The sequence below is a fragment of the Xenopus laevis genome, chromosome 2L, assembly GCF_017654675.1.
Source record: "Xenopus laevis strain J_2021 chromosome 2L, Xenopus_laevis_v10.1, whole genome shotgun sequence".
NCBI lineage: Eukaryota > Metazoa > Chordata > Amphibia > Anura > Pipidae > Xenopus > Xenopus laevis.
The window spans coordinates 14667479-14693191 of record NC_054373.1 but is presented as its reverse complement, the minus strand read 5'-3'; the positions used below and the strand labels follow the sequence as shown (position 1 = coordinate 14693191).

The 25713-nt window shown below is 38.1% G+C and overlaps 1 protein-coding gene across 2 annotated transcripts in view; it reads left to right on the top strand.

Moving 5' to 3' along the window:
* LOC108707421 (protein eva-1 homolog C) overlaps positions 1-25713 on the top strand; it is a 64121-nt gene that overhangs the window by 33892 nt on the left and 4516 nt on the right. Inside the window, exons 4-6 of one of the 2 annotated variants that reach the window (XM_041581576.1) lie at positions 16418-16570; positions 17953-18096; positions 18791-18871. In XM_041581576.1, the coding sequence (XP_041437510.1) occupies positions 16418-16570; positions 17953-18096; positions 18791-18871 (378 nt within the window). The remainder of the gene's footprint in view (positions 1-16417; positions 16571-17952; positions 18097-18790; positions 18872-25713) is intronic. The other variant, XM_041581577.1, reaches the window with a different exon arrangement.

Genomic DNA, 25713 nt, shown 5'->3' with positions numbered 1-25713 from the left:
CGTGCCTATGTGCAGTTCAGTTATACTGTGTATATATATATATATATATATATATATATATATATATATATATATATAGATTGTTACTTCCTGCAGTTGTAGCAGTGGATTTCCTGACATGATGGAAGCGCTGGCAGTAATACCCTGATAATAAAGGGTTAAGGGAAGGGATCGGGGTAATTTTATGGAGGACATTTAATTCATGCGGATCACACACTGGGCAGGAGGTATGAGTAATTCCCAGATCCCCTCACCTCGGATCGTAGCCAAATATCCAAACATTTAGGGCACCAACAAAGCTAAGCGCAAGTGACAAAGCCCTGGCAGCGTTTCATGGATTTTTCATGGGGGCAGCGCTTCCGTTAACCCCTGCGAGTGGCGAAGGATCAAAACAAATCACTGTAAAATCAAAAAAAAGGACCTTTTTATTTATTGCAAGCCTTTTTTTTTTTTTAAATAAACCAATTTAGAAAGAACTGCATCCCTAGTCAGACCTGTCTTTATGGTGGTGGCACATGCTGCTACTTGCGGAGATTATTTGCCTCTTAATCGCCTCTTCTTTGGGCGACTAATCTCCCCGGAATGCCTTCACGCCGGCTTGAATGTGAATTGTCATGGGATGGCACTTTCCTAAGTCGGCCGATGTTTTCCTCATGATGCAATTTCAGAAAAACGAAGCGATCCGAATGCCATGCATTTTGGGGAGATTAGTCGCCTGAAGAAGAGACGATTTGTCGATGGGCATCTGATTTCCCCAAGTAGCAGCGTGTGCCACCACCCTTAGGGCATAGAAGAGCCCAGTAACAAAGGGGTCACTTGGAGGTAATGTACATACAATTAAAAAGTACTTACCTAGTATTTTCAATATTATCAGGTAGTTCCAGCCTGTGTTACATCACACATCATATTTTATTTAGAGCACCCGGCTGGGGGAAATATCCTCTGTGTTCTACCTGCCTAGTTGCATATTTGGGATTAGGGTTATAACAACTGACATAACAAGGCCTGGAGTATAGAGGTCCCATGTGGGTCCTGATGTTTTTTTTGTATAACATCAGCTTATGGGAACTGAGGGAACCCCCGAAACAGTTTTTACTGTGAGGCCCACTGGCCCAATAATTTATACCAAATCTGTGGCTCTAGACAGGCCCGGATTTGTGGTGAGGCCACATAGGCCTGGGCCTAGGGCGGCACATTTTTGGGGGTGGCATGCCGCCCAGCCGCTCTGTGGGGAGCCTGTGCTCCCCAGTGCTCCGGCGCTTTTGCGCCAGCGTGTGGTAGTGCGGGCGGGCGCTAGGACCGCGCGGAGCACACGGCCTAGGGGCTCCCGCCCAGCGCATCCGGCACTGGCTCTAGAATTTATCTCTCTAATTCAGACCTGAGCAGCTTGATGCAGATATGGGCTTATAACTGCCATAAAGGGGGTTGTTTGTTTTTTTTATTTTTTTTATTTAGAGAGAGAGAGTGATATTCTGAGACAATTTGCAATTGGTTTTCATTTTTTCTTTTTCCCTGTAATAATAAAACAGTAACTTGTACTTGATCCCAACTAAGATATAATTAATCCTTATTGGAAAAAACCAGCCTATTGGGGTTATCTAAAGTTTACATGATTTTCTAGTAGACTTAAGGTATGAAAATCCAAATGAAAGATCTGTGATCCGGAAAACCTCAGGTCCCTGGATAACTGGCCCCATACCTGTATTTGCATCTGGGGTTTAGCTAACAAATCATTTCTAAATTACTTATTTTGCATATAGAGGAGACCCCAGATAGACAATTTTTTTAAAATTGTACTTCCCCAGTTATCAGGCAGGTTATGTAACATAATTATCTAACAAGGCTTAAATGATTTCATAACTGTCTTTAAAATGAACGCCACCTTGTCAGAGAACAAAACCGGTATTATTGTACTAATTGAGTTAGCATTTGGGCTAAACTCGACTTTTATTTGGGAACCAGCAGAAATTGTGCCAATCCTGGCAGCAGTACAAGAAACCTGACATCAGCTTGTCTGGATATCATATAACATTGGCACATCAAAATAGCCTATACTGAATGTTGTCCTATAATCGTTATTTATTTTATTTCATTTGACAAAAAAAACCATGGTGATTATGTAAAAAGGTTGATGGAAAATATATAGATTTGGGAATTAATGGCATACAGGTCCAGACTGGCAATCTTTAGGGTTCTGGCAAATGTCAGAGGGGCTGCTGTAAGCAGCGTGGGCAGCGCCAGCCGCAAAGTCCAATCTGCAGGTAAACAACTTTCCCCGCGCACCGCACGTGCGCATACATTTTGCCGGCGCGATCAGGGTCCAGAAGGTAAGGAGGAAATGCAGGGAGCGGGTCTGGGCCGGCGGAGCCCAAAAGAGCCGGGCCCACCAGGTTTTTTCCCGGTGTCCCGACGGCCCAGTCCAACCCTGTCTGTAAGATCCAATTATAAACAATCACTATTTATTGGGTCTCTGTGAACTTGAAATGCCGGAACCTCTTTTGAATCTCAGTCCAGACCTGACGCCATGCTTTACAGTTACAGAATTCAATCATTACATTACAGAGCTAATCTGAGTACAGGTACAAGACCTGTTATCCAAAATTCTTAGGACTTGGGGGTTTTCCAGATAACATCTTTCCATAATTTGGATCTTCATAACTTATAAGTCAAATCAATCATTTAAACATTGAATAAACCCAATAGGATGGCTTTGCTTCATTTAAAGGAAAACTATACCCCCAAAATGAACACTTAAGCAACAGATAGTTTACATCATATTAAGTGGCATATAAAAGAATCTTACCAAACTGGAATATATATTTAAGTAAATCTTGCCCTTTTACATCTCTTGCCTTGAACCACCATTTCGTGATGGTCTGTGTGTTGCCTCAGAGATCACCTGACCAGAAATACTACAACTCTAACTGTAACAGGAAGAAGTGAGGAAGCAAAAGACACAACTCTGTCTGTTAATTGGCTCATGTGACCTAACGTATAGTTTGTTGGTTTGTTTGTGTGCACCGTGAATCGTAGGATCCCAGGGGGCGGCCCTTATTTTTTAAAATGGCAATTTTCTATTTATGATCACCCAATGGCACATACTATGAGAAAAGTATATTATTATGAAAATGGTTTATTTACATGAAGCTGGGTTTTACATATGAGCTGTTTTATGTAATATCTTTTTATAGAGACCTACATTGTTTGGGGGGGATAGTTTTCCTTTAAGGATTAATTATATCTTAGCTGGGATCATGTACAAGCTACTGTTTTATTATTAACAAACTTAAAAAGAGAATCCCAATGCAAAAACTAGGGATGCACCGAATCCACTATTTTGGATTCGGCCGAACCCCCCGAATCCTTTGTGAAAGATTCGACCGAATACCAAACACCAAACCGAATACGAACCCTAATTTGCATATGAAAACATTTTTTACTTCCTTGTTTTCTGACAAAAAGTCATGCGATTTCCCTCCCCGCCCCTAATTTGCATATGCAAATTAGGATTCGGATTCAGTTCGGCTGGGCAGAAGGATTCGGCCGAATCTGAATCCTGCTGAAAAAGGCTGAATCCTGGCCGAATCCCAAACCAAATCCTGGATTCGGTGCATCCCTAGCAAAAACCAAAGACGTTTTTTTATTTTTATCTCACCAGTAATATGTGGGGTCTGGGTGCTCATGCACCAGACCTACAGCTAATGGTGGAGGTATCCAACCAAAAGAGAAAAACGGCAGGCACTCATAGATCCCACAAACAGGCTTGTAAAAGAACTGAGAACTTTTTTTAGGCCACAAAAATAGAGAATTATATAGCCTTACGCATTTTGTGCCAATAGGCACTTAATCAGAGAAAAAGCAAAAACATTTTAATAATGTAAATTATTTGGATAAAATGGAGTCTGTGGGGGATGGCTTTTCTGTAATTTGGAGCTTTCTGAATAACAGACCCCTTACCTGTATTTCAAAAGGTGTCGGGGCTCCGGGATGAAGGAGCCCAGCGGCAGCACACAAAAAGTTATTCTTGTTTTTTAGAATGCTAATACTGTGATTTAAGATATAAACATCTTATAGGTTGCTATGGCTTTCTAGACTTGGAACAAACGTTGAACTGTTAGTATATGCCTGTAGTATATGACAGTCAATAAATAAAAATTAAAAACAGAATTGAGGACCAAAGAACCTATCGTTGTTTGGCCTTCCTTAGACCTATTCCAAGTGAGCTGAAAATGACTTTTACCTTTCCTTCAACCCATATTAATACTATATAAATACTACGCCGTGAGCATAATGCAGAAGCAATAAACCTGAGAATGTTTTGCTATGTCTTTCAGCAAACATATCCACGTCTTTAGCTCCCACTACATTCCATACCGCATATGCTGTGTATTATTCTTTCTGCTTCAGGAATGATCAAGTATGCATTCAAAAAACAAACTTCTTTTTTTTTTTATTTAAAAAAGCTGAATATATACTAATTATAGACATTTGCACAGATGGCATAGGCACAAACCAATATGAAAACAAGAAAGGAATTCTTCTAAATAACCTAAATGCACATATAGTTGCCCATGCTTTTCATAAGTTGGTTGGGTTTATTAAGGAAACATGGTGTCCTAGCCTTTCAAGATACTAGAAGAAATTTTTTCATGAACCTCCTCCAGTACCCCATGTATTATTTGGAAAATTAATTCTCTTCCCCCCCAAAATCTTCTTTTACCACTTCCAGCACTGAAAATATTGTTTGGTGCACGGCCACTGCATTGACACTTGGAAAGCACAGAGACTTCTAGACACATATCAGCGTCAGTTATAAAAATTAGGTTGGGTTGGATGGTCCGGGACCCACCAGTTCCCAACTATAAGGGCCCACTCCTCCTACACCCATGGTAAACTCTCCCACGCATGTCCCTCCCATCTCCAGCACACTACCTCTGCACCTGCCTGCCCCCCAAATGCACCACCCTTAAGACCCCCTTTCTTTAATTAGTTTAGATGCAGAAAAAGCATTCAGTAACAGTAATTGGGATAACTTACATAAAGGAACAGTGACATCAAAAATAAAAGTCTTTTAAAGTAATAAAAATATAATTCAGTGTTGCCCTGCACTGGTAAAACTGGTGTGTTTGCTTTAGAAACACTACTATTGTTTATATAAATAAGCTGATGTGTAGCAATGGGGGCAGCCATTCAAAGGAGAAAAGGCTCAGGTTACACAGCAAATAACAGATAAGCTCTGTAGAACATAATGGTGTTATCAGTTATCCATTAGTTAACCTGTGCCATATAGCCTTTTTTCGATTTCCGCCATTGCTACACAGCAGCTTGTTTATATGAACTATAGTAGTGTTTCTGACAAACACATCAGTTTTACCAGTGCAGGGCAACAGTACATGATATTTTTATTACTTTAAAACACTTTCATTTTTGGGGTTAACAAACTGTCTTGATATTTTTGGTTTAGTAGGTCATTTTAAAAAATATTTTGCAATATGTATATATTCTAGGCCAATGCCACAAATTTTGGCAGCTTGTGAACTTTCTAAGGTATTTTCAATTCATGAGGGTAGCAGTCAGGGTTGTCCACTCTCTCCCTTATTATTTAATATAAGTATAGAACCTTTGATTAAATCTCCAGGGTATTAGAATAAATAGTACACATTTAAAGGTCTTTGTGTTTGCTGATGTTCTATTGATCATCTTAGAGAATCCACAAAGTTCACTTATAAAAGTCTTTGACATCTTGGAAGAATTTGAATAGTTTAAATTAAAGTAAATATTGAGAAAACCAATATTTTAAATGTTCATGGGGTAATTCCTAATAAGCTACTATTTTGATCTAAAAATCAAATGAAATATTTGTGTTTACTTTTATCTTCAGATCTTTCTGAATTGAAAGTATCGTTTCAGAATGTGTTAAGTGGATTCATTCCCCACTTAATCTAAAAGGGAGAGCAGTTTTTTTTAAATGTTAATTTTTTTTTCCAAAGCTTATTTACTCTTTAATTTCTCTTCCTTTATTACTCAAACATTATTTTTATATATATATATATATATATATATATATATATTATAAAATTATGAAGAAGACATTAAGCACATTCATCTAGAATAGGAAAAAACATAAAATTGCCCTTGCTAAATTGAGATTACTGTCTTCTCAGGGTGGGTTGAACCTACCTGATTTTAGAGTTATTAATTTGGCGGCTCTTACTTATATTAAGTGCTATACATTGTAGGTGGAAGGATATTTATTTTGACTTTAAGAAAAATCCTTTATATAGGGATTCTATTTTTATTTGGAATCTTTTGAAATAATCTTAATTTTGAATGTACTCCTTTTTTGCCAGTTATGCAGTTTGAGAAGTTTTCTTCTTTGGATAAAGATTCTCTACTGCTTTATTTTCAATCTGGGCAATTTAGGCAAGTACGAGAAATTATTGACCCTGACACTGGTATTCTTCCCTTTTGGCATTCACTTCAACAGAAATTAAATTTAATAGAAAAAGACCTAGTTATATTTTTTTCCATTAAAATGTGGAATTTTGTTTACTAGTCCAGATATAAATAAAAATGTTTCTTCAAGCCCCCTTTCAGAAAAAAATACTGGAATTTATTGAAAAACCTGGTTTAATTAGAATACATTTTAACAGTTATTCTCTTGGGCAATTTGGGGGTGAATGAGTTGGCTTTAGAAGCAACTTCAAAGTCTTGGTCTTCCTTTTTAAATTGTGATGTTCTTATAAGTGACTTACTCACATCTTTATTTAATTCAGTAGTTGTATCCATTCAGAAGAATTAAAAGTTCAGCAGTTCAAGAGGATTTGTTTGGGTTATGGCATTTTTTACAAAAAATATTGGTTTCATGAGTCATTTTTTGATTGTCCAAAATTTCTATGGTTTGGAAAACTGTTGAAAATGATTTGGCATTGGTTACCTTAAAACACTTTCATTTTTGGGGTTAACAAACTGTCTTGATATTTTTGGTTTAGTAGGTCATTTTAAAAAATATTTTGCAATATGTATATATTCTAGGCCAATGCCACAAATTTTGGCAGCTTGTGAACTTTCTAAGGTATTTTCAATTCATGAGGGTAGCAGTCAGGGTTGTCCACTCTCTCCCTTATTATTTAATATAAGTATAGAACCTTTGATTAAATCTCCAGGGTATTAGAATAAATAGTACACATTTAAAGGTCTTTGTGTTTGCTGATGTTCTATTGATCATCTTAGAGAATCCACAAAGTTCACTTATAAAAGTCTTTGACATCTTGGAAGAATTTGAATAGTTTAAATTAAAGTAAATATTGAGAAAACCAATATTTTAAATGTTCATGGGGTAATTCCTAATAAGCTACTATTTTGATCTAAAAATCAAATGAAATATTTCTGTTTACTTTTATCTTCAGATCTTTCTGAATTGAAAGTATCGTTTCAGAATGTGTTAAGTGGATTCATTCCCCACTTAATCTAAAAGGGAGAGCAGTTTTTTTTAAATGTTAATTTTTTTTTCCAAAGCTTATTTACTCTTTAATTTCTCTTCCTTTATTACTCAAACATTATTTTTTATATATATATATATATATATATATATATATATTATAAAATTATGAAGAAGACATTAAGCACATTCATCTAGAATAGGAAAAAACATAAAATTGCCCTTGCTAAATTGAGATTACTGTCTTCTCAGGGTGGGTTGAACCTACCTGATTTTAGAGTTATTAATTTGGCGGCTCTTACTTATATTAAGTGCTATACATTGTAGGTGGAAGGATATTTATTTTGACTTTAAGAAAAATCCTTTATATAGGGATTCTATTTTTATTTGGAATCTTTTGAAATAATCTTAATTTTGAATGTACTCCTTTTTTGCCAGTTATGCAGTTTGAGAAGTTTTCTTCTTTGGATAAAGATTCTCTACTGCTTTATTTTCAATCTGGGCAATTTAGGCAAGTACGAGAAATTATTGACCCTGACACTGGTATTCTTCCCTTTTGGCATTCACTTCAACAGAAATTAAATTTAATAGAAAAAGACCTAGTTATATTTTTTTCCATTAAAATGTGGAATTTTGTTTACTAGTCCAGATATAAATAAAAATGTTTCTTCAAGCCCCCTTTCAGAAAAAAATACTGGAATTTATTGAAAAACCTGGTTTAATTAGAATACATTTTAACAGTTATTCTCTTGGGCAATTTGGGGGTGAATGAGTTGGCTTTAGAAGCAACTTCAAAGTCTTGGTCTTCCTTTTTAAATTGTGATGTTCTTATAAGTGACTTACTCACATCTTTATTTAATTCAGTAGTTGTATCCATTCAGAAGAATTAAAAGTTCAGCAGTTCAAGAGGATTTGTTTGGGTTATGGCATTTTTTACAAAAAATATTGGTTTCATGAGTCATTTTTTGATTGTCCAAAATTTCTATGGTTGGAAAACTGTTGAAAATGATTTGGCATTGGTTACCTTAAAACACTTTCATTTTTGGGGTTAACAAACTGTCTTGATATTTTTGGTTTAGTAGGTCATTTTAAAAAATATTTTGCAATATGTATATATTCTAGGCCAATGCCACAAATTTTGGCAGCTTGTGAACTTTCTAAGGTATTTTCAATTCATGAGGGTAGCAGTCAGGGTTGTCCACTCTCTCCCTTATTATTTAATATAAGTATAGAACCTTTGATTAAATCTCCAGGGTATTAGAATAAATAGTACACATTTAAAGGTCTTTGTGTTTGCTGATGTTCTATTGATCATCTTAGAGAATCCACAAAGTTCACTTATAAAAGTCTTTGACATCTTGGAAGAATTTGAATAGTTTAAATTAAAGTAAATATTGAGAAAACCAATATTTTAAATGTTCATGGGGTAATTCCTAATAAGCTACTATTTTGATCTAAAAATCAAATGAAATATTTCTGTTTACTTTTATCTTCAGATCTTTCTGAATTGAAAGTATCGTTTCAGAATGTGTTAAGTGGATTCATTCCCCACTTAATCTAAAAGGGAGAGCAGTTTTTTTTAAATGTTAATTTTTTTTTCCAAAGCTTATTTACTCTTTAATTTCTCTTCCTTTATTACTCAAACATTATTTTTTATATATATATATATATATATATATATATATATATATATATATATATATATTATAAAATTATGAAGAAGACATTAAGCACATTCATCTAGAATAGGAAAAAACATAAAATTGCCCTTGCTAAATTGAGATTACTGTCTTCTCAGGGTGGGTTGAACCTACCTGATTTTAGAGTTATTAATTTGGCGGCTCTTACTTATATTAAGTGCTATACATTGTAGGTGGAAGGATATTTATTTTGACTTTAAGAAAAATCCTTTATATAGGGATTCTATTTTTATTTGGAATCTTTTGAAATAATCTTAATTTTGAATGTACTCCTTTTTTGCCAGTTATGCAGTTTGAGAAGTTTTCTTCTTTGGATAAAGATTCTCTACTGCTTTATTTTCAATCTGGGCAATTTAGGCAAGTACGAGAAATTATTGACCCTGACACTGGTATTCTTCCCTTTTGGCATTCACTTCAACAGAAATTAAATTTAATAGAAAAAGACCTAGTTATATTTTTTTCCATTAAAATGTGGAATTTTGTTTACTAGTCCAGATATAAATAAAAATGTTTCTTCAAGCCCCCTTTCAGAAAAAAATACTGGAATTTATTGAAAAACCTGGTTTAATTAGAATACATTTTAACAGTTATTCTCTTGGGCAATTTGGGGGTGAATGAGTTGGCTTTAGAAGCAACTTCAAAGTCTTGGTCTTCCTTTTTAAATTGTGATGTTCTTATAAGTGACTTACTCACATCTTTATTTAATTCAGTAGTTGTATCCATTCAGAAGAATTAAAAGTTCAGCAGTTCAAGAGGATTTGTTTGGGTTATGGCATTTTTTACAAAAAATATTGGTTTCATGAGTCATTTTTTGATTGTCCAAAATTTCTATGGTTTGGAAAACTGTTGAAAATGATTTGGCTAGGACCTTTAAGTTTAAAATGCATGCTTCTTCCTCAGTTTACATTATTAGGTCTTAGAAATCATATTTGCTTAAAGGATCTAGACAAATTATTGGGTATTAGGAGGGCTATGAACTTTTTACAGGTTTTAATGTCTCCTACCTATTGCTCAAGTTGATTGATTTTTAATTTTTGGTCCAGGGACTGGTCTGATTGGCATTTTATTGTCAGGAAAGAATTTTTTACCCTCTGAGGCAAATTGGAGAGGCTTCAAATTGGGTTTTTTGCCTTTCTCTGGATCAATTACCATTTAGGCAGGTTAAAATAGAGTTAAAGGGTTGAAGTTGATGGACGTGTGTCTTTTTCTTAACCTAACTTTCTACTACTATGATATGGGGGATAGTGGGTGTGGAATGAAGAGAGTGGTGGTGATTGAGGGCATTGGTTACCTGTAAACTGATAGAAGAGAGGAGCAGGAGCGCTCTAACCCCCTGCCGTTTAATTGATTTATTGGACAATTTTTCCTTTAGCGGTCAGTGTTATGAACTGAAAACTCGCTCACCGCAATTATTGTTTGGTTCAGGTGCACTTGCCCCGAACCGTCCGCTAATAACACTCCACAACAGAAAGTATGGGTCACTCACCGCTCCTATTCAATGGCCCGGGTGCTGCGCCCCGAACCCTCAGCATACGGGAGACATCAAGACTTGAAAACAGCAAATTGGCACGCACTCAGCAGGACTCCAGGCAACGGTAAAAATCACTTTTAATGTTTGTGTAATAAAGTGAAGTGATTTTTACCATTGCCTGGAGTCCTGCTGAGCAGGGCAGCCATCAGGGGGGGGAGAGTTGTAGGGGGCCCCATGGGTAAGGGGGGCCCCGGCCACGCCACACTTACTTGATTAGCCGGGCCCCCCATCTTTCTGAGAGCTGCTGACTTCGGGAAGGCATGGGTGTTTAAAGGGCCCTGGCCACCAATTTTCTTATAATGTGGGGGGGGGGCCCTGGCCACCAATTTTGGCCACCATTTTTTTTCTCATGTGGGGTCCTAGCCACAAATATTTTTTAATGGGGGGACCCTGGACACAAATGTTTTTTTATGGGGGGCCCTGAACACCAATATCTTTTATTTTTTATTAACATGTGGGAACCCTAGCCACCAATATTTTTTTTGTTTTTTTACTGTGTGGTGGGGAGGGCGGACCTGTAGGTGGGGCTTGCGGTAGGCGCAGCCCAGCCCAGGGGGCCCAGGAAATTTTGTCGTATGGGGCCCTGCGATTTCTGATGACGGTGCTGCTGCTGAGTGTGTGCCAATTTGCCGGTTTCAAGCATTGGTTACCTGTGAATTATTACTATTGTTATCACAATAACAGTATTGAAATGTTTAAAAAAAGCCCAGGATCTGTAATCGGTAGACAAGTGAGTTGATCAATAAGGCATTTTAAAAAAACTGTCCCTGTGCAGCCAACCTAAAGGTAAGGGCACACAGGCAGATTCGGGGGGATTAGTTGCCCCGGCAACAAATCGCCTCTTCTTCCAGGCGACAATATCTCCGAACTGCCTTCCCCTACCTTTCCGCCAGCTATAATGAAAGATCGCCATCGGATGGCACTCGCATCGCTTTGTTTTCCAAAGTCACTGGGCGACTAATCTACCCGAATCTGCCCGTGCGTCCTTACCCTAAAAGGAGCAGTATCCCCACCCCCTTCCAATTTCTTTGCTGCTTTACATCATAGTGAAGAAATAATAATGACACTAGTTGCCATTTCTCTCTTTCCATTATTTATGAGCTGGCGAGAGAATCCCTTGCAAAGACATGGAGACATTTATTCAGAGCTTGAATAATACATTGATTCAGCTCTTCTGCCAGTTCCCGACCACACGTACTAATTGAAACACATTATCATAACGCTCATACACTATTGTGTTTTTGTTTCCCATACAGGGGGGTGATCTGTGTTTTTCTAAATAAAGGAATAGCGATGAATAGACCAATTTACTCATTAGCTGAATTCACTGATAAACGCTTTGTCATCTCCATTTTCACAGCGCAAAGTTAAAGGAATTCACATTTTCCTTTCATATTTTATAATCCTATTAACCTTTGACACCTCTTTACATTTTCCCTTTCATAATCAGTCTAGCTTGCATGAAATTGTTCATTTTATTTTGCATTTTACCCTGTGATGGAAAGTCTCAAACTATTCTAGGAGATTATTTTTGTTCTGAGATATTAGGCGAATATTAGAAGCACAAGGGGAACTGTACCTCCTCTGAGTTTCTACATTTTCAGAATAGCAGAAGGGATTGCTTACAGCAGATATTACAAATACTGTTTTATTAAGAAACGTTTCTAGTGTTAGGTGGGCAGAATGGAGTTTTTCATTTTCATTCATTTGCCTCAGCACTGGGGATTTTCCAACCTACTCTTTTGTCCAGAAGCTTGTAGCGTTGAAACGCAGCGTTAAGTTGGACACAGGTCCTAAAGTTCTCCTCTCATGTGGTCTAAATAGACTTTTGCTGACACTTGGGTGGTTATTTAGTCTGAATGCCAAAAACTTCAGAAGTCAGAATCCGAAAGTCCGGCATCTCAGACCTGCCGAAGTTGTATATAAGTCAATTGAGAAGTCCTGAAGATATCCTGATCGGTGCTGGGTGTTGACCAAAAATCCGAAGATTTTTTGGTTTCCGGGCAAAAATCCGGAAAAAACTGAGGTTGTGGTGGCGGAAAATCTGAAAAAAAACATATTTTTTTGGAATTTTTCAGGAAAATGTATTGATAAATAAGGGGAGATAACCCGTGTGGATTTGGTCAGAGTATATTTCAGAAAATAATGATATAAATTTGAATTTTGATAAATAATCCCACTAATTGTAGCATTGGATTCCAAACCTCAAAGGAGAAGGAAAGGTAAAATCCCTAGGAGCTGGCAATTTATTTTATTTTGAAAATATTTTATTTGATTTTCACATTAAGCAAATGAAATCAGTATGACAGCAAATGTTAGGCAGATGAAAAGAATATGTTATATTCGATACAATGGCATAATAATATTAAAACGAAATACCATTTAAGAAGACTAACAAGAACTAACTAAAATTAACTTAGATAGTGGATGTACATAAAATATTTCCCTTTTAAAGAATGGATAAAATCACCAGAGGTGGCTTTTTGCCGCTCCTGGTAGCTGCCTGCTCACTGGCAGTTGGGGAAAGGTTCTTACCTTACTTCATGGCAGGAGCAGCCCTCTATGCACCATCTCAGGGTACTTTTCATCCAGCATTCTCTGTGTTTGCACTGTACAAAAAGAAAAATAGGGGATTATTTACTCCGAATTTTTTTATATATATATATATATATATATATATATATATATATATAAAATCGTACTTTTAAAAAATCCCAAATTTTTCGGAATTTATTAAACCCAGAGGATGGAAAAGTCCAAATATGAAAATCCAGCATCTCAGACCTGTCGAGGTTGCATATAAGTCAATGGGAGAAGTCCCAATGATTTTTTGATCATTGGGTTTCTTGCAATATCCCGAAGTTTTCTGAGTTTTCATGTGAAAATTCAAAAAAATCTTGAAAATCGGATTTTTTTTCCCTGCAAAGCAAAATTTTCAGGAAAATGTAATAATAAATAAGCGTAAAAAACCTGAGCCGATTTGATCGCAGTTTGTAGCACAAAATATTGAGATAAATTTGGACTTTGATAAATAACCCCCATAATGTTGTACCACATGTGTGCTCACCCAGGGCAGCACAGAAGATGCTGGAACACAGGAAGAGTTTGGCAGCACAGTGCTTCAAATGGTGTAGCAGAATCCATGGCCGTGGGGAAGCCCTGGGAACAAGGGGGCCTGGATACGGACTCTACTTCCTCTATAGTTCTATTGAACCCCTCCCTCCCTAGCCACTTGCCTACCTTGACTTTAGGGTGGGAGAACGCAGGGATGCAAGAGAATGGGCTGGCGGGAAGGAAGTGGAAAGTATACGAGCGAGGCGGGTAGGGATTGCTGTACACCGAACCCCTCCAAAGATTTTTTGTGGGTGGGCAGCACACACAAGTTATGCCACTTCCCAGAGGGCTTGAAGGTTACCAGTTAGGACCACTGTGGGGCACCTGACAATTTACAGGACCCCTCAGTGACTCTATCTTTCCTTGGCCCTTAAATTACTCAATTTGTGCAATTGTTCTTTAAACTTGTCAGAGATTTAACAGTTCTTCATGGTGCCTGTGTATTTGGGCAATGGCATGCAGGGCAACCTAAGATCTTTTGTCATCTGGGTGATTTATAGTAGGCGTGCACCAAATCAAATCAACTATTTTAGGATTCGGGCGAATGCTGAATCCTTTGTGAAAGATTCCTCCGAATCCCAAACCAAATCCAAACCTTCATTTGCCTATGTAAATCAGGGAAACAAGGGGGAAAGAGAACCGCTTCCGTTAATATTTTTTTTACTTTCTAGTTTGTGTGCAGAGTCATGTGATTTTTTGGATTTGGATACGGTTAGGGTTGCCACCTGTTCTGGAAAAAAATACCAGCCTTCCTATATTCTTGCAGTTTTTCCTATTAATTTCCTGTTAATAATGGCATCAAGCATCATTTTTACCAGCCAGGTGGCAACCCTGGATACGGTTCAGCCAGGCACTTGGATTCTGCCGAATTCTGCTGAAAACGACAGAATCTCAAAACGAATCATGGATTCAGTGCATCCGAATCCTTAATTTGACTGGCAGGCAACAAAATGCTCACCATTCATTTCAGTGGCAGTTGCCTGGAGTTAAAGGTACATTTGAACACTGTGATTAAAGTCGATTGACTCAGAAATTAATGGGGAGTCAACCTGATCAACACAGATATTGTCCTCTGCTCCATTTCACTTACTTTGCTGGACAGGCTGCGAGGGTGCATCTGCAAGTCAGACTTGAGCACAAATCCCAGTGTGCGCACCAAAGAAAGTTTCTTTCACGTGAAAACTACAGATCAGGAATAGTGACGGGCGAATTTGTCCCTTTTGTTTCCCGCGAAAATCACGAAATGGCAAAAAATTCATGAAAAGCATTGAAGTCAATGGCCGTCCGAATAATATTGACGAGCGTCAATGTGACTATTCTGACCCGTGCCCAATCCATTGAATTTTCCACCGTTTCGAGAATTTTTTTGCCGGAGGTGAAACCCGGAAATTCGCACCTGCCAAATTTATTTGCCCATCACTAATCAGGAATCATAGGGGCAAATTCACTAAACGACGAAGCGCCTAACGCTAGCGTTAATTCGCTAGCGTAGCGCATTTTTGTTAATTTGCTGATTCACTAACGGACGCTGGCGTAAATTCGCTAGTGTTACTTCGCACCCTTACGCCTGGCGAATTTGCGCAACGGACGTAACTACGCAAATTCACTGACGCGCAAACTATTCTGAACGCTACCTTTTACGCCAGACTTCCTTCGCCACCTCAGACCAGGCGAAGTACAATAGAGTAGATAGGGATTGCTTCTTTTTTTATGGGTGATAGGTGAAATTTTTTTTGGGGCTCCCCTCCTTCCCCCCTACATTTCCTAACTCATGGCACCTTAACTATACAGTGGGCACATGTGTAGGGCAAAATAAAAATTTTAATTGCTGTTTTGAAGGTTTCCCAGGTTTGTGTAGTTCTGCTACATATTCCTCCTACATATTCCTCCATTGTAACTTCAATTGGGCGCCGTATGCAAATTAAGCATCGCTAGCGCTTGGCGAATTAACGCTAGCGCAACTTCGCAACCTTACGCTTCCCCTGAGCGCAACTTCGGATTTTAGTGAATTTGCGTAGCGCTGGTGAAAATACGCCTGGCTAAGTGGGCGAATCAGACGCTGGCGCAACTACAAATCTTAGTGAATTTGCCCCATAGTCTACATTGGAAAGTGTTTGAACTTGGGGTAATTTCAGCAGGTTCTCTTGGACCTAGGATCCACACCTAACTAGTATTTCACAAATTTACAAGCAAATTTGTTATCCTCTTTTGTTCTGCTTCCAATCCGCCCCAATCCTCTCTCCCATTTCACTGTCTTTCCCCCCTACCTTTATTGTCACCCTTTACATCTCTAAACCTGTCCCCTTTACCACTGGGTCGAAATGTTTATTTTTCAATAAAGAATATGGCAGCCCTACTTTAGCCCATGCTGGCTGCACTCTGCACCTTGCTTTTGATATTTAATCCAGTTCAGCCTGGACGTACCATTACTAAGGGCACAGGTTCCTCCTCTATGGGCCCAAAGAGCCACACATTGCTTCCCTTGACTTTCCAGCAGTTGCGCACCTATCCTTAGTAAATGAGCCCTGGTTATATATATTCCTACTGACCTTCCCTGTGTCTGACTATGTTGCACTCATTGTTAAGTGAATCCCTAGAATACTAACATTGCCACTGTATATTTACCCTCAGCTGAATACAAATCTACTTCCGTCTGTGAAAATAATGAGCTGAAGCTTCACTGCAAGGAGCCCAAACTCCTGAACATCTATTCTGCGGTCTACGGCAGGTCCGCCCATGAAAAGAATACTTGTCCTGACCAAATGGACCGGGGAACTCCATATGGTACGCATGGCAAACAATGATCTGTGGGAGCAAAATCTAATGATGACTGATGGGGGTCGCGTGATCAATGGCACCAGCGTGGCCTGTTGTTCAGACATAAAGGGATCAATGGAGGGCAAGGTTTTTGTTTTGATGCCATGTTTTTCAGCAAGTAAAAAAAAAACATGCTGGGCTAAACAAATGAAATGTGTCCAAGTCACGGAATCAAAATGATTGGCTTAGGAGTTATGCACAAAAGTGGAGATAGAGGTTTGTGAATTTAGTGGGAAATTCAAGTTTTATGTCCACTTTAATTTTGTCTCAATGTCACCATTGTGAATTCCTCCCTATATGTTTTAATAAACGTGTACATGTCATATGCAAAATCCGCCTGTAAAAGGGGTCATTCACCTTTGATTTAACTTTTAGTATGTTATAAATTCCTAGCATTTTTGCAATTGGTTTTCATGATTTCTTTTTGACAGTTTTTGAAATACTTGCCTTTCTCTTCTGTCTTTTCTGTCTCTTTCCAGCTTTCAAGTGGGGGTCACTGACCCCAGCTGCCAAAAACTATTGCTCTGTGAAGCTACAATTTTATTGTTATAGTTACTTTATATTATTTATCTTTCTATGCAGTTCTCGTTCAAACCACTGCCTGGTTGCTAGGGTAGTTAAGACTCTAGCAACCTGATAAAATACCAAATCAAAAGGCCAAATAACTGAAAAACAATCAAAAAATTAAGACCAATTGCAAATTGATATTCTGAAAATCAGAATATCAATGCCCTCATCATACTAAAAGTTACGTTTAAGGTGAACTAACTCTTTAAGAACATAATTGAATTTGTATAGTTAAAACATTTTAAAGAGACACAAACCCTGTCATTATTTATGTATAAACGGTTTTTTGTTTTGCAAAAAAATTGGGTTTGCTTAGACAATAATCTAGGCCCAGCTGTCTATAAGTACAGCAATTAGGTATTGCTTTTCTGCATTCTCCTGCCATAGATGCCATTGAGTATCCCAGGACAGAGTTACAGAACCACTGAGCTTTGTAGTCCTTAGAATGAACTGTTTCACCAGGTATGGAATCCATTATCAGGAAACCTGTTATCCAGAAAGCTCCGAATTACAGGATGGCCATCTCCCATATACTCCATTTTAATCAAATAATTAAAACATTTTTAAATGATTTATTTTTTCTCTGTAATAATAAAACAGCATTCTGGATGACAGATCTCATACCTGTATATGGAATCATATGCATTTTATATGATGATATTATTTGTGTTTTTGCTTAGTCGTTTTGACACTAATAGAATTTAAATAAAATATAAGAACTTTAGGCATAAAAAGAATGTATTTCCTTCACTTATTAGCTAATGTCCCTCTCTCCCCCGCAGACTGTTTATCCTATGCTGCTTTGGATCTCCTAGCTCAGAGATGTTACGGCAAACAAAGGTGCAAAATGACTGTAAACGATGAAAACTTTGGAAGTCCGTGTCTGCCTGGAGTTGTTAAATATCTTACTATAAATTATTCCTGTGGTAAGGGGCAAGTTGATCCATTCAGTTATTATTTCAGACAAGATTACCAGATCCCCTTTTAGGGCAGAGACACACATGGAGATTCGGGGAGATTAGTCGCCCTCACAAGGAAACTTCGGACGACTTTGGAAAACGAAGCGCTCCGAGTACAATACCGCCAGCGATTTAGATTCTAGCTGGTGGAAAGGCAGTTCAGAGAGATTAGTCGCCCGAAGAAGAGTCGATTTGTCGCCATGCAACTAAATCTTCCCGAATCTCCACGTCTGTTTCTGTCCTTAAGTGCTTAAGGATAGCTTTGATGCATACAGTGAGTGTCTGATGACACGCACCCCCTCAGGGCCCCCCGGCAGTCCGTTCGCCGCTGAAAATGCGGCCAAATGCGGCGGTACGGAGGGGGACGGGGCCCGGCTACGCGTCACGCACCAGGGCCCGCCCCGCTCAACGAACGCTACTGATCTTATACATGATGTGCAACAATTAATTTAAAGCAATTATTTTGTTATCAGAAACGACAGTTTCTAATGGATTTGGCCGCTTCCCATACTCTCCACATTTTGCATATTTTGTAGGGATGCATCTACAAACATTTGCCACAATGAAAGAATTCTGTTTCATGGGTCTCAAATAGTAAATCTCTTCTGCTCGATGTTTAGGAAACCAACATAAAAATGTTCTTTCTATTTTTCATTTATAGTTCCAAAAATCTTACTGACAGAGGTCGACCCAAAGCTCTCTGTTATAGCTCCCTCTTTGAAGCAGAATGACGGTGGATATGGTAATTTTTATAGCTTGAAATGACTTTTCCTAGGTGAACATTTCTTGACCATACATAGAACACGGTGTATATTTAGTTTCAGATGTGTGTGCGCATTCCAAGTCCTGGTAACAATATGGTCTCTTATGAGGAATGAGGCCAGGTAAAGGTAAGACAGAACAAATACAGAGAAACAGGAGCAATGAGTAAGTTAATGTGTCCATAGATGGCCAAAAAAACTTCCAACTTGGTCCTTCAAACAGGGCGGGAACTAGGGGTAGGCATAAGAGGCAGCTGCCTAGGGCACAAAGATAGGGGGCGCTGGGCAACTACCTCTAACATTGTCTTCTGCCTACCCTTAGCTGGGTTTGCACCCCTTACTCCATTCCTTCCCGCTGTCGTTCTCCCCTCCCTCCTGTCACCCTCCCCTCGTTGCGTTCTCCTCCCCTACTCCCCCTCCATTGTTTTCTCCTGTCCTCTGTCGTTCTCTCCTTCGTCTGGTGCGGGGGGGTGGTCGGGGGGCTGGCCGGGTTCCCTAGGGCTCAACCCTGCCTTCAAGAGGGAGTCGGCAGCTTGGCCTCTGTGCCAATGATCAAATCAACCCGATTTGACCCAGTTTTGGGCCATATGTGCTTGTTTGGAGGATCTTGCAGTGTATGGCCAGCTTTAGACAGATCAGAGAAAGAGTATAGACAGACATAGAAGAAATATAGGCTCTAGTAGGCATATTGCAGGGATGGAAACTTAGGGTCACCAAGTTTCCTCAGCTACAAATAGGGACAAAGAGCTGAAATCCTGTTGACTTGAGGCTTCAGGGAAGAATCAGCAGAGATAAGTACAGAACAGGTGAAAATAATAAAAAAGTAGATCCATAAATTATATTATGTTGGGGGTATGTACAGTTTTACCAGAGTTTTACCAGAAGTTGCAAGTAGGCAAATCATTTTGTCTATTTTTTTTTTTTTTTATTCTGACCAATTGTTGGGTCCAAGTGTAGATTCTCTAATGTTGGCTGTCCTGGGCTGTGTGGTTCAATAGGAGATGTAGAGCCTTTATAAAACAGTAGCTTGCACTTGATCCCAACTAAGATATAATTAATCCTTATTGGAGGCAAAACCAACCTATTGGATGTATTTAATGTTTACATGATTTTCTAGTAGACTTCGGAGCACATTTACTAAGCTCGAGTGAAGGATTCGAAGTTAAAAAACGTTGAATTTCGAAGTTTTTTTTGGGTACTTCGACCATCGAATAGGCTACTTCGACCTTCGACTACGACTTTGAATCGAACGATTCGAACTAAAAATCGTTCGACTATTCAACCATTCGATAGTCGAAGTACTGTCTCTTTAAAAAAATCTTCAGCTACCTACTTTGGCACTTTAAACCTACTGAGCTACAATGTTAGCCTACGGGGACCTTCCCCATAAGCTTTCTAAGCTTTTTTTGATCGAAGGAAAATCGTTCGATCGATGGATTAAAATCGTTTGATCGAAGTATTTGAGGTAAATCCTCCGACTTCGATATTCAAAGTCGAAGGATTTTACTTCGATGGTCGAATATCGAGGGTTAATTAACCCTCGATATTCGACCCTTAGTAAATGTGCTCCTTAAGGTATGAAGATCCAAATTACAGAGAGATCCGTTATCCAAACATCTCCAGGTCCGAGCATTCTGGATAACAGGTTCCATACCTGCACTGTTTTATTATTACAGAGAAAAAGGAGATCAGTTCTAAAAATGTGGATTATTTGGATAAAACTTAGTCTATGGGAGATGGCCTTTCCGTAATCTGTCGCTTTCTGGATAACCAGTTTTCAGATAACGGATCCCATACCTGCATATGTTTTTCTGCATCCTCTACCCACTAAGTTGGACCATGGTTTGTATTTACCTCTCATATGCAAAGCTTCCGTGTCTCTCTAAATCCATGGTTGTTGCACATTTTCATATCAAACACCCCTTTGAGGTCCATCATTTGTTCAAGGCAGTTTTAACTCATACCGTTATTACAAGATATAGGAAGATATCAATATATCAGCCATTTAGCCGTAGTATTCACTTTAGATCTTATCCCAAATTACCTCTAATATGGGTTTATTAGATATATATAGATAGATTCTCTCCTGAAATGTTACAGAAGTTCCCTTCAGGCTGGACCCCACAGTTTGGGACCCCCTGCCATAAATGAACCTTACTTAGAGGAGTATTTCACTGAACAGAACAAAGGAAACTATACTTCTGTAAATCAGCTCACATACAAACTACGTAAGTAATCTGTAATCAAACCCTGTAACAAAAGTAAGCAAACAATGGATTTGTGGTCAGGAAAATATCCGCCAGCACTGTCCTATTTTTAACCACTTACAATCAATCATGGGACAGGTTTTTGCTTTATACTAGAACTGAGACATTTATAATTCTGGCACAGGGAAGTTAAAGGAGAACTAAAGCCTAACTAAAGAAGTAGCTAGAAATGTTTTACATGATGTTTTGTGCTTCTGTACCAGCCCAAGGCAACCACAGCCCTTTAGCAGTAAAGATCTGTGTGTCCAAAGATGCCCCAGTAGCTCCCCATCTTCTTTTCTGCTGATTCACTGCACATGCTCTGTGCTGCTGTCACTTACTGAGCTTAGGGACCCACTCACAATATACAGTACACATAGAATAGAAATGTCACAATATAAGGCTGATTAGTAATTAATACACATAATTACTACATGGCAGCACAGAAACCAGTGCAATTAGCATCAGAATTGAATAATCAGCAAACCTGTAGCATCAGCTTATATTACAGGGGAAGCTCATTTTCTGCTGGATAATTAGTGACGAGCCCTAAGCTTAGCTTCTCAACAGCCAATCAGAGCCCACTGAGCATGTGAGTGTCACAGACACTTTCCAAGATGGTGACCCCCTGTGACAAGTTTGAAGTCCTGGATCATTGCTGCTATTGACAAGCTGAAACTTTAGGTGGGTTCAGTAAGTTCCGTATATAAAATATGGTATTTTTAGTCCTATTCATTTTCAGGGTTTCCTTCTCCTTTAAGGTGGGTAGAAGAATAACGATTAACTGGTACATAGATGTGCAAAATAGACAGTGGAAGTAGTAAAACTTAAAAAAACAGTGTAATATAAATATTATATATATCATTAAATCCAATAAAAAAAAAAGCCTGACACATTTCATGTTTTTGTCATAGAAGTGCCCCTGCATTGCACGAAACTTGTTTTTTTGTTTTAGTGCTGTTTGGCATAATGTTAATATTAAAGTCATTATTTACTTAAAAGCTCACTGAGTGTCTGCCCTTATTATGGCTTTAATGGGGATGTTCACCTTCCAAACACTTTTTTAGGTTCAGTTGTTTTCAGATTGTTCACCAGAACTAACGTTTTTTTCGGTTGCTTTCATGTTTTATTTTAAAAACGTTTTTCCAAATTTAATTTAGGGAGTTATTTGTCAAAGGTCGAGGGTAGTTTCAGTATAAATCGTAACTCATTTAAAAGAACACGCTACACAAACACATAATTTCCTTTTAGCCGTTTTTTTCGGTGGCCTTTTGGGATTGATTATTAACAATATCTGTTATACATTGATAATAGCAAAGATAAACTTATATATGCCTCATCACTGAATATTTTTGTAGAGACAGTGGCTGATTGGATATCAGTGCACTAATATCCCACTTGTCCATCCTATGTGGTTTTAACTTATGTGTATTTTTATGGACATTGTCCAGCTTCGTTGTGGATGATCCCCAATGATGTGTTTGTGTAGCGTGTTCTTTTAAATGAGTTTAATAAAAGTTGAGTTTTAATTAAGTAATTACCTCAGCACCTGAACTAGTTAACTGGAGGAATACAGGGGGGACACGGCAGTCATTGTGTGTTCCACCATGCTTTTCCTCAATAGATATATATGATAGTTACAATTGTTTCAATTTAACTTGCGGGTGCACTGTTATTTTGTTTCACTTTCTGTTACTCCGATAGTTAGTGTCTAGTTTCAGTATAAACTCAAATTTTTTTCTAGATTTATTATGCCCCAAAGCTGAAAATAGCTCACACCTGACAGAGTTCCCTTGAACCATTTGAAGATGTTTGTAGCCTTCATGATGCTCGGGGTTTATTTGGTGGTTTTTGGCGAAAACTTGGATCAATGTGAATGATTCGAGTTTTTTTCCGCCGATAACTTGATCAATTCGAGTATTTGAGTTCCCCCCACCCCAATTGCACTGATTCCAGTTTTTTCATAAATAAGCAAACATTCGAGTTTATTCTAGGTAGAAAAAAACGCACAAACTCAACCTTTGATAAATAAACCTCTTAACCCTCCTGCCTCTGTCTGGCAGTTTATCGATCCAGTTGCAGATTCTGAATTGTTACAATTTGCAATTTGATACATTTCTCAGTAGAATCTATGGCAAATATTATATCAATTCTGACAGTTGCCTTTAAGGTGGTGGCAGACGGGGAGATTAGTCGCCCAGCGACAAATCTTCTCTACTGCAGGCGACTAATCTCCCCAAATTCCTTCCCGCCGGCAAGAATACGAATCACCAGCGGGATGGCATACGAATCGCTTCGGATTTCCGAAGTTGCCTTTACGAGGAAACTTCTGGGAATTCGATTTGTAGGTCATCCCGTCGGGATTTGTATTCTTGCCGGCGGGAATTTGGCGAGATTATTCGTATGCAGTAGAGAAGATTTGTTGCCGTGCTACTAATCTCCCTTCTGCCACCACCCTTAATGAAACTCAGGGATTCTGCTCAGCAGGGCCAGAGATTAAAAAATGTATCAACTAAGGGGCAGATTTATCAAGGGTCGAAGTGAATTCAAGGGAATTTTCGAAGTAAAAAAATTCAAAGTCATTTTTTGGATACTTCGACCATCGAATAGGATACTACGACTTTGAATTTACTTTGACTTCGATTCGAATTAAAAAATCGTTAAAATATTCGACCATTTCGATAATCGAAGTACTGTCTCTTTAAAAAAACTTTGACTTCAATACTTTGCCAAATTAAACCTGCCGAAGTGCTATGTTAGCCTATGGGGACCTTCTAGACCATTTTTCTAAGTCTTCACACATCGAAGTAAAATCGTTCGATTTGAACGATTTAATCTTACGATCCGAACGATTTAATCTTACGATCCGAGCGATTTTACTTCGATCGTTCGTTGAAAAAAACTTCGACTTTGATATTTGAATTCGTAGTATTTTAATTCGATGGTCGAATTTCGAAATATTTTACACTTCGAAATTCGACCCTTGATAAATCTGCCCCTAAATGTATCAATTTAGAACAGTTACAGAGTCGGCGACCCCCGTCCCAGATCTGCTTTAGAAAGACATAAGAAGGTGAAAAATGAAACTTTACACTTTAGTATTAGAAAAACTTTCAAATAGAAAATGGAATGTAATTGAAAAAAGTCTTTATTTCTGGTGAACTGTCTGAAACCAACTGAACGGAAAAATGTGTTGGAAGGTGAACAAGCCCTTTAAGTTTTTTCCCCAGGCAGAAGGGATCGAGAGCATCAGAAGGGATTGAGAGCAGTGCAGCTTACGTTTGATTTATGTTTTTGTTTGAGTTGCAGTATACTTGCTAAGTGCACCCTTGTCTTTGTCTTGGAACCAGCGGCTCTATTACTATTGGCTCACAGTGTTACTCACATTATTATTTGGCCTGCTTCCAAGGGAATATAGTGAAGATTGTTTGGCCACAGCTTATCTGTATACTCACTGGCAACAGGCGCATGTTATACTGACGTTATGTCTTTGGAATAGTTTTCCCGGCACCAAGTAGTAGAGTAATGCAGTAAGGACAATACTGTAAGATCCTATAGACCTGCACCATTTATTGAGACTACTGTTTGGGCCAGAGAATACTGTAAACAGCAGGGTTTATTTAGAATATAAAGGCAATTAGAAACATCACCCTTTGTTTTTTAGGCAAGGTCTTATCGGTTCTACAATGGGTCGGGTCAGTTTTGTTGGATGCTAATAAGGGTATTTACTAAAACTCGACTTTTTCTCACTCTAATAAAAAAATAAAATTCTACCAAACTTCCAAACCACAATCCCCTTAATTTCCCAAGAATTCACCTTGCAAAATCGTGCAACAATTCAACTGTTTCTAATTGATGCTCCGAAAACACGACTTTATCGGATTGTCGCTGCAACAACTCGAATTTATCATCATAATTTCATCATCATTTATTTATATAGCGCTGTCAAGATACGCAGTGCTTTAATTTATCAGATTATTGAACAAAAACCAGTGCAGATCTAAAAATTCAAGGTTTTTTTCCCTCTAAAAATTTGAGTTGTCCCCTTTGAAAAATGACCAGAAAAAATCGAGGTTTAATAAATAGGCCCCTAGATGTTGGATGGCATTTTATTACAATGTACAGGTATGGGATCTGTTATCCGAAACCTGTTAGACAGAAAGTTCCAAATTATGGGACGGTCAGCTCCCATTTTAATCAAATAATTAAATGTTTTAAAAAGTATTTATATATTTTTTTCTCTGTAATAATAAAACAGTAGCTTGTACTTGATCCCAACTTAGATATAATTATCTTATCAAAACCAGCCTATTGGGTTTAATTTATGTTTAAATGATTTTTTAGTAGACAAAGTATGGAGATCCAAATTATGAAAATGTTTCCAAGCATTCTGGATAACAGGTTCCCATACCTGTATTTAGTTTTAGGTGACTGCGAAAATCATTTTTGTTTTGAGAAGCAGCCTGCCATTAGCCTTATAGTACTGTCATTTTGGAATTGGTATATAATGGTGGGAACATGAATAATTCAAGAAAAGGCCAGGGCTTGATGCATATCTCATATAATACACCATATAA